Source organism: Bubalus bubalis, chromosome 1 (genome assembly GCF_019923935.1).
Source record: "Bubalus bubalis isolate 160015118507 breed Murrah chromosome 1, NDDB_SH_1, whole genome shotgun sequence".
Classification (NCBI taxonomy): domain Eukaryota; kingdom Metazoa; phylum Chordata; class Mammalia; order Artiodactyla; family Bovidae; genus Bubalus; species Bubalus bubalis.
In genome coordinates, this window is record NC_059157.1 from 184,411,211 (window position 1) to 184,423,384 (window position 12,174).

The 12,174-nt window shown below is 44.5% G+C and overlaps 1 protein-coding gene across 5 annotated transcripts in view; it reads right to left on the reverse strand.

Annotated features, from left to right (window-relative positions):
• Nucleotides 1-862: 862 nt before the first annotated feature.
• Nucleotides 863-12,174, reverse strand: part of LCA5L (lebercilin LCA5 like) — a 42,256-nt gene continuing 30,944 nt past the window's right edge. For 4 of the 5 annotated variants that reach the window (XM_006054749.4, XM_006054748.4, XM_044947223.2 and 1 more), the window contains 4 exons: nt 10,780-10,864; nt 8,327-8,433; nt 8,043-8,160; nt 863-1,692 (listed from right to left, as the gene is read on the reverse strand). In XM_006054749.4, coding sequence (XP_006054811.3) covers nt 962-1,692; nt 8,043-8,160; nt 8,327-8,433; nt 10,780-10,864 — 1,041 coding nt within the window. In that variant the 3' untranslated portion in view covers nt 863-961. The remainder of the gene's footprint in view (nt 1,693-8,042; nt 8,161-8,326; nt 8,434-10,779; nt 10,865-12,174) is intronic. The other variant, XM_006054752.4, reaches the window with a different exon arrangement.

Below are 12,174 nucleotides of genomic sequence, written 5' to 3' on the forward strand. Positions count from 1 at the left end.
GAACTGACTCATTGGAAAAGACCCTGATGCTGGGAAAGAAGGCGGGAGGAGAAGGAGATGACAGAGGATGAGATGGTTGGATGGCATCACCGACTCAATGGACATGAGTTTGAGTAAACTCCAGGAGTTGGTGATGGACAGGGAGGCTGGCACGTTGCAGTCCACGGGGTCACAGAGAGTCGGACACTATTGAGTGACTGAATTGAACTGAACTGATATTATGAATGAAGGTAAGTTAATTAACATTGGGAATACAGTCTCCTCTGTACAGTCCTAATATAAAATATTCTAAGTATAATGAATATATTCATTAGGACTGAGCAGCTAACCCAGTGGACACTAATTATTACAATATACTGTTTTAAAGATTGATAGAAAAAGGGTTAAGTTACAGGTATTCAACACATATAAATAAAAAATATGGACTCTTGGGTGTACTTGAGGAAAGTGTTAATAACCAGGGCAGGATATTGGATACCCAGTTTACCTGAATAAGAGATGCTCAAAAATAATTTTCATAAAACCAAGCTTGGTAATCAATGTGCTTTTTTGTCTTTTCTTTAAAAAAAAAGGGAGAGAGAGAGCTTCTCTTTCAGAGCTGCTTCCATGTTTTTAAGTTACAATGCAGTCTGATTCCTGATAAGGTTCTGACAGGTATGAGATGTGTATGTTTTGGGTTGACTAACAGACTTATTAGCTATGGAGCCCCATGGAATATTGAAATAATATAATGAATTAGTCTTCCAAAAGATAGTGGACATGTTTCAGTTGTAGGAAAAAAGATGTAATTTTGTATTTGAAATGTTGTAATTGGCTAATATACAATGAACTTTTAAAATTAGATTAGAAATAAAACAAAACCTTAATTTTAAAAAATCAGTTTAAGTATTGAAAACACACACATTAAAGTTACAAGACTAAAGGCCCATAAAGCCAGAGTGGGTTAGGATACTGATTATATTTAAATAATTATCTTTCTCTTTCCTTCTGTGGGTGAAGATGACTTAATAGAATTTACTCCAGTTACTCCAGAATCTCCAAAAGCATTGCTGGCGGACGCCTGGCTAGAGGGTAGATGATGTATCTTCGTACTCCGCAAAGTCTCCTCAGGCTCTTTCATAACAGTAGTACTTGTTTGGTTGTTTTTTAAGACATAGTCTGATCCAAAAAGTTCCTCCATTAGATTGCTTTTCTTCTCCCTGAAAGTTGTGTCTTTTGCCTTTGTTCTGTAAGATTTAGCGAAGGAGGGTTCGTAGGCGATGGCAGGGTGCTCCAGCTTCATTTCTTCCGAGTGACTGTGGTGCTTGCCTGTGCTGTGAGGGTAACTCGTGCTGCCTGCGTTGGCCGGCCCACCTGAGGCGGGAAGCCCGTGATGCAGGTTTTCGATTGCTTCCGTGAATGAATAATGCTTTCTTTGTCTGAAGGGTATTTTGATATGTGGAGCAGCATTTTTATCTGGCATATCACCCATGTCACTGATTTCTGGACTTCTTTTAAACTTGTATTTTTCTGTATCATCTTCCTGACCACCTTCCCCTACGGGATGGATTACTTCAATTCTTTTTGGTGGTAGTTCCTGTTCTTCTTTCACTAAAGTGGTCTTCTTTTCTTGATTTTCTATTCTGTCTCTCTGTTGTCCAGTATTCTTCAGAGATGGTTGTGCTTCCAAATGTTGTTCTTCCTTGGATAAATCTGTAGTAGAAAAATGGTCAATTTATTGATCTTTAAAATTAATAGATTTCTGTTTCAAGATGGCATGTTGAGCACACTTATTTACACCTCCTGACAAGCACATTAAAATGACAAAGAGGAAATGAAAGTAATGCATACAACCCTAGAATACAGGGAAAGGTGCTATTAGCAGGTCTGATATGTTATACTTTTGTAGAACATACCAGATAAGTGAAAAGTATGAAGCCAAAAGAAAATGATGCTCATAAACTTTGCCAATATATTACTAACAGATGTTCAACATCACCAGCTAGGTTGTGCCAATTAAAAAAAATTGAGAGTATTTTTCACTCATCCAATTGGCAAGTAATTTTCAGAACTGGTGAGAATATCGGTAAATGGAAACCTTTGTTCCCCATTGGTGGATGAGTAAGATGGTAGGTAGTTTGGATGGTGATTTGGAAGTATCTATCAAAATTTTAGGTGAGCATGCCCTTAGACCCAACATTCCCTTTTAGAACCAAAGCCTACCAAAATATACAAAAGTGTGTCTAAGGATGTTCACTGTAGCCTGATTTAGTAAGAGTGAAACATCCTGAATATCCCTGGAAGGAGTCCTGGTTGAATCAATTAGAGCAAGTGCATGCATGCTAAGTCTCTTCAGTCGTGTCTAACTCTTTAGGACCCAAGAACTGTAGACCCCCAGGCTCCTCCATCCATGGGATTTTCCAGGCAAGAATGCTGAAGTCGGTTGCCATTTCCTACTCCAGGGGATGTTCCCGACCCAGGGACCAAACCCAGTCTCTTATGTTTCCTGTGTTGACATTGGCAGACAGATTCTTTACCATTAGTGCCACCTGGGAAGCCCCCAAGAACACGTGGGGCTCTGCAATCTGGGCAGTAATTATAGAGAAGGAGAAGGTAGCATGTGTTGACAGAAGAGACAACTGCAGAACACCGTCGAGCGTAGAGATGCTCTTTCCTCTGCTGCTTCTTCCCCAGGCACCCAGGAAGTCCTCTGTGCAGCCCTCTGCTCGTCCCAGGACCAGACCTGCATGGGTTCTGAGGAAACAGCATCACTCCCTGCCAGCCACTCAGCGAGGCCATTGTTTGTGAGGGAGAATGGGGACACAGTTGGGTATGCAGAGAGTTGAAATGTTTTCTCATGGGAATAAATTCTTGAATAAAATAATTTACCTACACTCTAGGAAAATGAAAAAAAAAATACTAGGAGAAAGTAGTATGTTTCAAGAATTAACGGTGAGCCTAGAAGCTAGTCAAACATATAATGACTTCTAAATAACTGTTAATGTTATTATGCCCTATAACACCTGATGAGAATGTTAACATTTGAGACCATGGGGGTGCCGGGGTCCAGCCCCGGCTGATCCAGGGTATTCGAAGCGGGGACGGCGTCGGCGACTTATTTAATTATTTATTCATCAAAGATATAAAGAGTAATAGAATAAGGATAGCTCAGTGAGGAAATTCAGTGGAGAAAAGCGGCTGAAATAAGGATAGCTCAGTAGGAAAATTCAGTGGAGAAAAGAAGCTGAGTGGCTTGGTTTACGCGGAAAATCAATATAACCCGTGACACCAGGTTAGCTCTGACCACGGAGGCTGCAGGCGCCCTCTCGAATAGCGGAAGGTGCCCCACCTTAGACACCTTCTCGAGTGGGTCTTAGAAGCCCAGGCAAATAAATGGTCGCAGAGGACATCCGCGCTCCAGATGGACACTCAGCTGGAATTTGGGAGAGAGAGTGACATGGGGAGACCAAGTTTCAGTGAACAAGGCCCGCACTTTATTTTCCAAAGTAGTTTTTATACCTTAAGGTATGCATAGAGGATAATGGGGGAAGGGGTGGAGTCATGCAAGGACAGCAGTTCCTGGTCCTAATCGAAGCCAGGCTTTCAAACTTATCATATGCAAAAGTTCAGGTGATTGACATCATCTTCTTGCCCGGAGGCCTGTTAACATTTTAAGAAACTTATTTTTCTCTAAAGGTGATTATTCCAAAGTCAGGCGCCAGCCTTCCGAAAAGCATTGGACAAAGCGGCATTTTACATTTCTATACACCCATTATATCAATCAATACACTGCCAAGGACACAGTAGGTAAGGAGTATGGAGACTTAGCAGCAAACATTGGCCCAACAAGTGAAAAACCCTTCACCAATACAATTTCTAATCAATCTTTTAACTACTCAAAGGAATCTGTGTTTAGGCAGTTTAGAACATCTCCTGCCTCTCACAGTTGGGAGGCTCTGAACAATCACATGTGGCCGGGAAAACCCATTCAGGCAGGCTAGAGGATTTCCAAAGGAGTTTGTAGGTTGAAACACTGTCACATCCAGGAATTATTAACTGGAGCTGTAAGCTAACTCTCTTTTCAGAGAGAGGTAGTGGGGGACAGCCCCCCGTAAAGTCAGAGGTGTAGGTGAAAGCACAAAGCAGAAAGTAGGCAGACTCTGGTTTTGGGGGTAGATGCTCGAGAATTTCCAGGGGGACTCCTGAGGCTCGATCCCGCCTTTGCGTATGCCGAGCCTCCTTCCTCATGACCTTTGTCATGGGCGGAGTGCCTCACGCTGGCTCCCGGCAGTGATAGAATTCCAGTTGAGCTATTCCAGATCCTCACTCAATATGCAATATGCCGGCTCCCAGCATGGGGGGAACATGCTTGTTTTCCCCTGCCTCCCCTGCCCCCTCCTGGCCTCCTTCTGAAGCAGAAGTGGGTCTGCTCCCTCCTTTGCTCCAGCTGGTTCCAGCTCCTGGGGACTTTCCTGGAGGCCACAGCCTTTGTATGACTCCTCCTCTGGCCCTGGCATCCCTAGGACATTCTGTGCCAGGAGTAGGTCATGTCCTTACTGGTCTCTCCTGAGCTGTCTGGACTCAACCTCATCCTTCCCTCCACCCACCCTCACCACCCCCTCCTTAGTCTGGACCCTCTTTTTCATACCCATTGCCCTCCATCACTGCCGATCTCCCCAAGGGCACAGGATCCCGAGGGTGTGGCATTTTCCCCCAGTATTTGGAACCGTCCCAGACACACAGTATATGCTCAGAAAATATTTGTCAAGCAAATGAAGAAAATTTCTAGGACAATATGTGTGTGTGTTAGTTGTTCAGTGGTGTCTGACTCTTTGTAACCCCATGGACTGTAGCCCACCAGGCTCCTCTGTCCATGGGATTCTCCAGGCAAGAACACTGGAGTGGGTTACTGCTGGGAGCCAGCATGAGGAACTCCGCCCATGGCAAAGGTCATGAGGAAGGAGGCTTGGCATACGCAAAGGCGGGATCGAGCCTCAGGAGTTCCCCTGGATATTCTCGAGCATCTACCCCCAAAACCAGAGTCTGCCTACTTTACTGCTTTGTGCTCTCACCTCTGACTTTATGGGGGGCTGTCCCCCACCACCATCTCGCTCTCTCTGATAAAGAGTTAACTTACAGCTCCAGTTAATAAAGTTCCTGGGCATAATAGGAGTGTTTAAATCCAAACCCGTCAGATGGCTCTCTCACTTGCCTGACAAGTTTACCTGGACTCCTACAGCTATGCATATGATAGTTTACAGTCTCCCAACCACTAGAGGCATGGGAAGCTTAAGATATTCACATAGCTTAGAGCCTCTCGGAGAGTTAGAAGCTGTCAGAATAAAACTAGTAGAAGATTTCACTGATGAGCCAATGCTTGCTCCCAAGTTTCCACGTCCCCTGTATTGTATCCTTGAATGTATATTAATTAATATAGTTGGTATGTAGAAAAAATAAGTAGTGGCCTTGGTGTTAGCAACTTTAGACCCTTAAGGTAATAAATTCTTTCCTTTGTTGTAAACCCACTGCACCTCTGCCCTATAGGAATGCAACTTTATCTAACACCTTCAGAGGATGGCGCCAAACTTTAAAATAATTACTCTTAGAGAAAATAAGTCTTATGGTTGACAAACCTTTGTAAGAGTCATAAAATGTTAATAGGCCTTCTGGCCAGAAGATGATGTAAATCACCTAAACCATTTGTATATGATAACTTTGTAGAAAAGAAACCCTGGTTTGATAAGGATCAAAGACTGCTGACTTTGCATGATTTCACACCCCCTATTATCCTCTATGTACAACTTATGGTATAAAAGCTCCTGTTGAAAATAAAGCTATGGGCCTTGCTTACCGAAGCTTGGTCTCCCCATTTCTTTCTTTCAACCTCTGGCTGAGTTCCCATCTGGAGAGCGGAGGCCCGCCAAGCTTACTAATTTTGCCTGGGCTTCTAAGATCCGACCAGGGAGGCCTCAGTGTCTCCTCTCCCACGGGAGAACGGAAGGACACCTGTGGCCTACGTAAGTGGTGCAAACTTCTTGTCTCGAAGTTTTATTGGTTTTCCGCATAAACCAAGTTACTCAGCCTCTTTCCTCCACTGAATTTTCCTACTGAGCTATCCTTATTCTATTACTCTTTATATCTTTGATTAATATTTAATTAAAGCCAGTGTACTCGCTGACGCCGTCTCCCCTTCAAATTCCCTGGATCAGCCGGGGCTGGACCCCGGCAGGTTACCATTTCCTTCTCCAGGGGATCTTCCCAACCCAGAGATTGAACTCAGGTCTCCTGCATTACAGGCGGATACTTTATCTTCTGAGCCATTACCAAAATGGACTAAAAAACAGGTGGAAAACGTAAACAATACCAGTATTTACTGCATTGGAGCAGTGGCTTTCCAGATGGTGCAGCCAGACCTGGGGGTTGTTTAAACTTCATTCTGGGATGGGGGAGCCTGGTGGGCTGCCACCTATGGGGTGGCACAGAGTCGGACACGACTGAAGCGACTTAGCAGCAGCAGCAAGGTCATTTGGGGACTTCCCTGGTGGTCCAGTGGCTAAGATTTTGTACTCCCAATGCAGGGGGCCTGGGTTTGATTCCTGGTCAGGAAACTAGATCCTACATGTCACAACTAAGACCCAGCCCAGCCAAATAAATAAACATTACAAAAAGAAAATAAAGCTTTCCCGGTGGCTCAGAATATGCTTGCAAAGCAGGGGACCGAGGTTTGATCCTTGGGTCAGAAAGATCCCCTTGAGAAGGAAATGGCAGCTCACTGCAGTATTCTTGCCTGGAGAATCCTATGGACAGAGGAGCCTGGTAGGCTATAGTCCATTGGGGTTGCAAAGAGTTGGACATACTGCAACTAAGACCTGGCTTGGCCAACTAAATAAACATTACAAAAGGAAAATAAAGCCACTTGGGCCCCACAGCTAAGATGTGGCCTCTCCAGGCCCACTGCCCGAGGCCCTGAGGGCCCCCTGGGAGGTCTTTCCCATGGCTGCTCTTTCCAGGGGGTTGTGCTTGCCCAGCTGGGTGGAGGGTCCCCAGATGCCCCTATATCAATAATTTAACACAGAAACAATGGGGGAGTGTCTTCAACAGTCTGAAGGAAAATGATCTTAAGCCTAGAATTTTCTTTCCAGTCCATTACTAACCAAGTTTAGGGTAGAACCATGACATCCCCAGGGAAAGGTGCACAGGGTTGCCTAATGTGCACCTGTTTCTCAAAAAGCCAGTAGAGGTTTTGCTCCTTGTCCAGGATGGCATTCATTACAGAAGACACAGGGAGGAGGGGGAGAAGGGGGCAGGAACCAGCAGGAAGGGTGATGGGAGCCCCTGGACCACAGAGGCAAAGGGCACCAGGCCTGAGGCCAAGGGCTTAAACCTTAAGGGCTGGCATCACCAAGACTCTGCTAGCTAACCCCCCAGCCTCTAGCGTCCTTGGTCCACCCTGACTGGCCCACAGCCTGGTGGAGGCGTCCCTCCCCCTGTGGTGTCTGCAGCCTGGGTGGGCTGAGAATGCTCCCGAGCCCAGTGCACAGGGCCTCTCCCTGCACCAGCAGAGCAACCCTGCCACGTGTCTGGCTCTTATGGGTCCCCATCCCCCAGGACTGTGAGTGACCTTGACCCTGGCCAGGCCCTGTGCCCTCAAGGAAGCTGCAGCCAGTTTGTGCCCAGCCTGCCTGCTCTGGAATCTTCTTCAGGGGCGGTGCTTCCCTTAATTCAGCTGGGTTTGGGTTTGAGACTCAGTTTTTCAAAAGTGAATATGTTGTTTAGGATACACACAGGTTTGGGAGCTGTGGCAGAAAATGGAATGTCGAGGTTGCTTTTGGTGGTGGTGATGGGGCGGGGCAAGAATGTTATGGTTATGAAGGGCCCACAGGGTGTCCCAGGGGATGCTCATGTTCTGTTTCTTAAACAAGGTAGTGGCTACGCAGGTGTTTATAACAGTTCTCTCAACTGAACACATCTGTTTTATGTATACTTTTAAACACACACAGTGAGTAATTTACAACTTAAAAAAACAAAGTGTAAAGGAGATTTCTACTAGTTGTTAAAATTACCTTCATATTTTCTCTTGGAATCCTCTTGGTTTGGTAGTTTGGTGATACAGGGAGGCATTGCATGGATTATTTCAATAGATTTTTCTTTATGACCATTGTTTCCTGTTGTCTTTTTGCTCTATAATTTAGAAAAGTGGCAAAAAATATTTTTTGGTGGTAGAGATAATTTTAAATTGTGCTTTATTTAATGACTACAATTACTTTTTGTATAGAACAAGTGTGCAAAGCTTATGTTTGCAAAAGTATGTTTAATTAGACACTTCAAGAATTCAAATTTGCTGTACCTTAGCTGTCCAGGATGGAACATCTTCCGATTTTTGGGTTTCCTGGTGTCGCATACTTATAAATGGAAAACTTTTCCTGTCTGCTTGTACTGACTTCGTTGAAGAAACTACAGAACAGTTACATTCAATATATGTAAGAAGCATAACTTGCATTTGGAAGCAATGTTGATGTTAAATAGAAAATAACAACTGAAGTTGGTAATGTAATAATGAAACAAAGTATACTAGACATTTTCTAAAGATGTTCAGTAAATATCAAACATTTGCCAGTTTCACTTTCTCCTCTACCACGCCAGCATTTTTGTCCTGTTTTGGGCCACGGAGGTTATGGGTATCACAGTGGTACCCATACAAGCAGGCATGAGGGTGGGTGGGCATTGCTCTGGGAGGACACAGAGGCCCCTGCTGGCAGGAGGGGTTCAGAAGGATAGTTCTGCAGTTGTGAGAGGGGCGCCACCATGTCTCCTGCGTCAGAGCTCTTGGTTATCAATGGTTAGATCGCCCATGCTAAAGAATAAGCACGACTTCTAAATCTGGTAGCCACTTTCCTTGGAGGTTTTATCCTATTTAAATAACCCCATGTTTGGTTTTATCAACTCTGCTGGCTGTTATTCTGGATTATAAACCAAAAGCAAAGAGATTGTTGCCTTGAAAAGTAAACACATAGTTACTTCTTCTAGCAAAATAAGAGGTAAGTGTTTCTGTTGTTTCTCTTCTTAGCAGAATCTTGCTGGAAGGTCTTGTCTGTCAGGGGTGGGTTGGGGAGTGAGTAAGTACATCCTGTCTTGAAGGAAAAGGTACTCCTGATCCTCTGGAGAAAGGAATGGCAACCCACTGCAGTATTCTTGCCTAGGAAACCTCATGGACAGAGGAGTCTAGTGGGCTACATACAGTCCATGGGGTCACAAAGGGTCAGACACGACTGAACGACTAAACACAAACACAACACAGCAATAAAAAGGTACAAGCTAATGAAAATAGCACAGCATAGATGAGTCTCAAACACACTATGCTGAACAAGAGAAGACATACAAAAGAGGACCTGCTGTATAATCCCACTTGTGAATCTGTAGAACAGGCCAACTGAGCAATTGTGACTGAAGGGAGGTCAGAGGTGGCTTTGGGCTGGGGCTGGAGGATCCCTGACCTGACTGCCAGGGACAAGCGCACCTCCTGAGGAGATGGCCATATTCTACATCTAGACCGAGGTAATGGTTACATGGGTATAAGCACATGTCAAAACCCACTGGACTGCACACTTAAAATGGGTGCACTGCATTGAGGTTTATGCATACTCAGTTGTGTCTGACTCTTAGCGACCCCATGGACTGTAGCTTGCCAGGGTCCTCTGTCCATGGGATTTCCCAGGCAAGAATACTGCAGTGGGTTTGCCATTTCCTTCTCCAGGGGATCTTCCTGACCCAGGGATCGAACCTGCCTCTCCTTTGTGTCCTGCATTGGCAGGTGGATTTACCACTGAGCAACCCAGGAAACCCATTGTATTGAGGTGAGAGTGTTAGCTGCTCAGTCGTGTCCGATTCTTTGCAACCCAAGGGCTGTACCTGCCAGGCTCCTCTTTCCATGAAATTCTCCAGGCAAGAATACTGGAGTGGGTTGCCATTCCCAACCCAGGGATCGAACTCTGGTCTCCTGCACTGCAGGCAGATTCTTTATCATCTGAGCCAAAGGTACCTAAATAAAGTTAACCTTAAAAATCTACACAGGTCTTCCCTGGTGGTCCAGTGAGTGGTTAGGACTTGGTGCTTCTACTGCAGGGGTGTGAGTTCCATTCCTTGGTCTGGGAACTAGGATCTTGCATGCCATGAGGCTCCACAAAAACAAACAAACAAACAAACAAAAAACCCAAACAGAAAACAAAACAAAAAATCCACACACTGGATGACAGATCTACCTAGAAAGTTCAGTATTTGGCAGACATTTTGCATTAAACTGAAAGTTATCCCCTCATTCACCTGAGTGAGGACATAAAGGACTGAGCTGACGATGGGGAGGACTGCATCTCTGTTTTCTTCTAGCTGTTTCAACCATGGGGCAGTTTCATTATTCTATATTACATTACAGTGCCTAACAAAATGATTTTTAAAAAAATAGACTTTTGGACTCTGTGGGAGAAGGCGAGGGTGGGATGATTTATAGATCGCCAGTCCAGGTTCGATGCATGAGACAGGGTGCTCAGGGCTGGTGCACTGGGATGACCCTGAGGGATGGGATGGGGGGGAGGTGGGAGGGGGGTTCAGGATAGGGGACACATGTACACCCGTGGCTGAGTCATGTGAATGTATGGCAAAAACCACTACAATAAGGTAATTAGCCTCCAATTAAATAAATAAATTTTTAAAAAAATGTCCATTATCTTGATGATATTAGTTAGGAAAATTTAACTACACATTTTAAAACAGATTTCAAGCAAAACTAATTGAAACACACTTTACCTTTTGGATAATCTTCTTTGTCATGTAAATTTCCGAGTATCCGGTTAGAATAGATGTTTCTAATTTCGAGCTCTCGATCCTTCTCCTGTAAAGAACCACAATACCAATATTTCTATAAGTGTTTACATCAACCTTCATTTTATGTAAAAAACTATTTAATGTGAGGGGCTTGGTAAGCTCTAGCAGGAACAGAAATTGGCCATGTCATCGTATATCATTCCCAACATAAAAAAAATTAGTTCTTTTAAAAAAAATATTTATTTCTTTTGGCCACACTGGGTCTAGTTGTGGCATGTGGGATCTTGTTCCCTGACTGGGGATTGAACCTGGGTCCCTTGCTTTGGGGAGTCTTAGCCGCTGGACCACCAGGGAAGTCCCAAAAAAGCACTAGCTTTTAAACAGAGTGATAAACCATTGTGACTCAGACAATATTTTGAAGAGTTTGCAAGCCAAATTCTTTCACAGTATTTTTTTCTGTTCCCTGGGTCTACTCCAAGAAGTTTACTATTCTTTGTGGTGCAAACTAGTCATGTTGTTCCTTGGATTAAGTAGAATTAAAAATAGTTAGTTCTGAGAGTCACATGACCTGCATTGTGGATGCTCAGTCCTGCATGTGAGTGGTGACCACAAGGTTGGACAGTGAGAGAGAACACTGTCCTCATCGCAGAAAGTTTTGTCTGTACAGCCGGTGCGGGGTGGGTGGGGCCTGGAACAAAAGTACTGCTCTTTAGCTTGAGATTTCAGTGCTGACTTTTTAAGTCTTGGCAAAACAAAAGGTTTGACACCCTGGTTTTCTGAGAAAAATTGAAGTATGGTTGATGTATAGTATTATATAAGTTACAGGTGTAGTATAGTGATCACAAGTTTTAAAGGTTATACTCCTTATTGTAAAATATTGGCTATATTCCCTGTATTGTACTGTGTTTCCCTGTGGCTTCAGTTCTGTTCAGTTCAGTTCAGTTCAGTCGCTCAGTTGTGTCTGACTCTTTGCGACCCCATGAATCGCAGCACGCCAGGCCTCCCTGTCCATCACCAACTCCCGGAGTTCACTCAGACTCATATCCAACGAGTCAGTGATGCCATCCAGCCATCTCATCCTCTGTTGTCCCCTTCTCCTCCTGCCCCCAATCTCTCCCAGCATCAGAGTCTTTTCCAGTGAGTCAACTCTTTGCATGAGGTGGCCAAAGTACTGGAGTTTCAGCTTGAGCATCATTCCTTCCAAAGAAATCCCAGGGCTGATCTCCTTCAGAATGGACTGGTTGGATCTCCTTGCAGTCCAAGGGACTCTCAAGAGTCTTCTCCAACACCACAGTTCAAAAGCATCAATTCTTGGGCACTCAGCCTTCTTCACAGTCCAACTCTCGCATCCATACATGACCACAGGAAAAACCATAG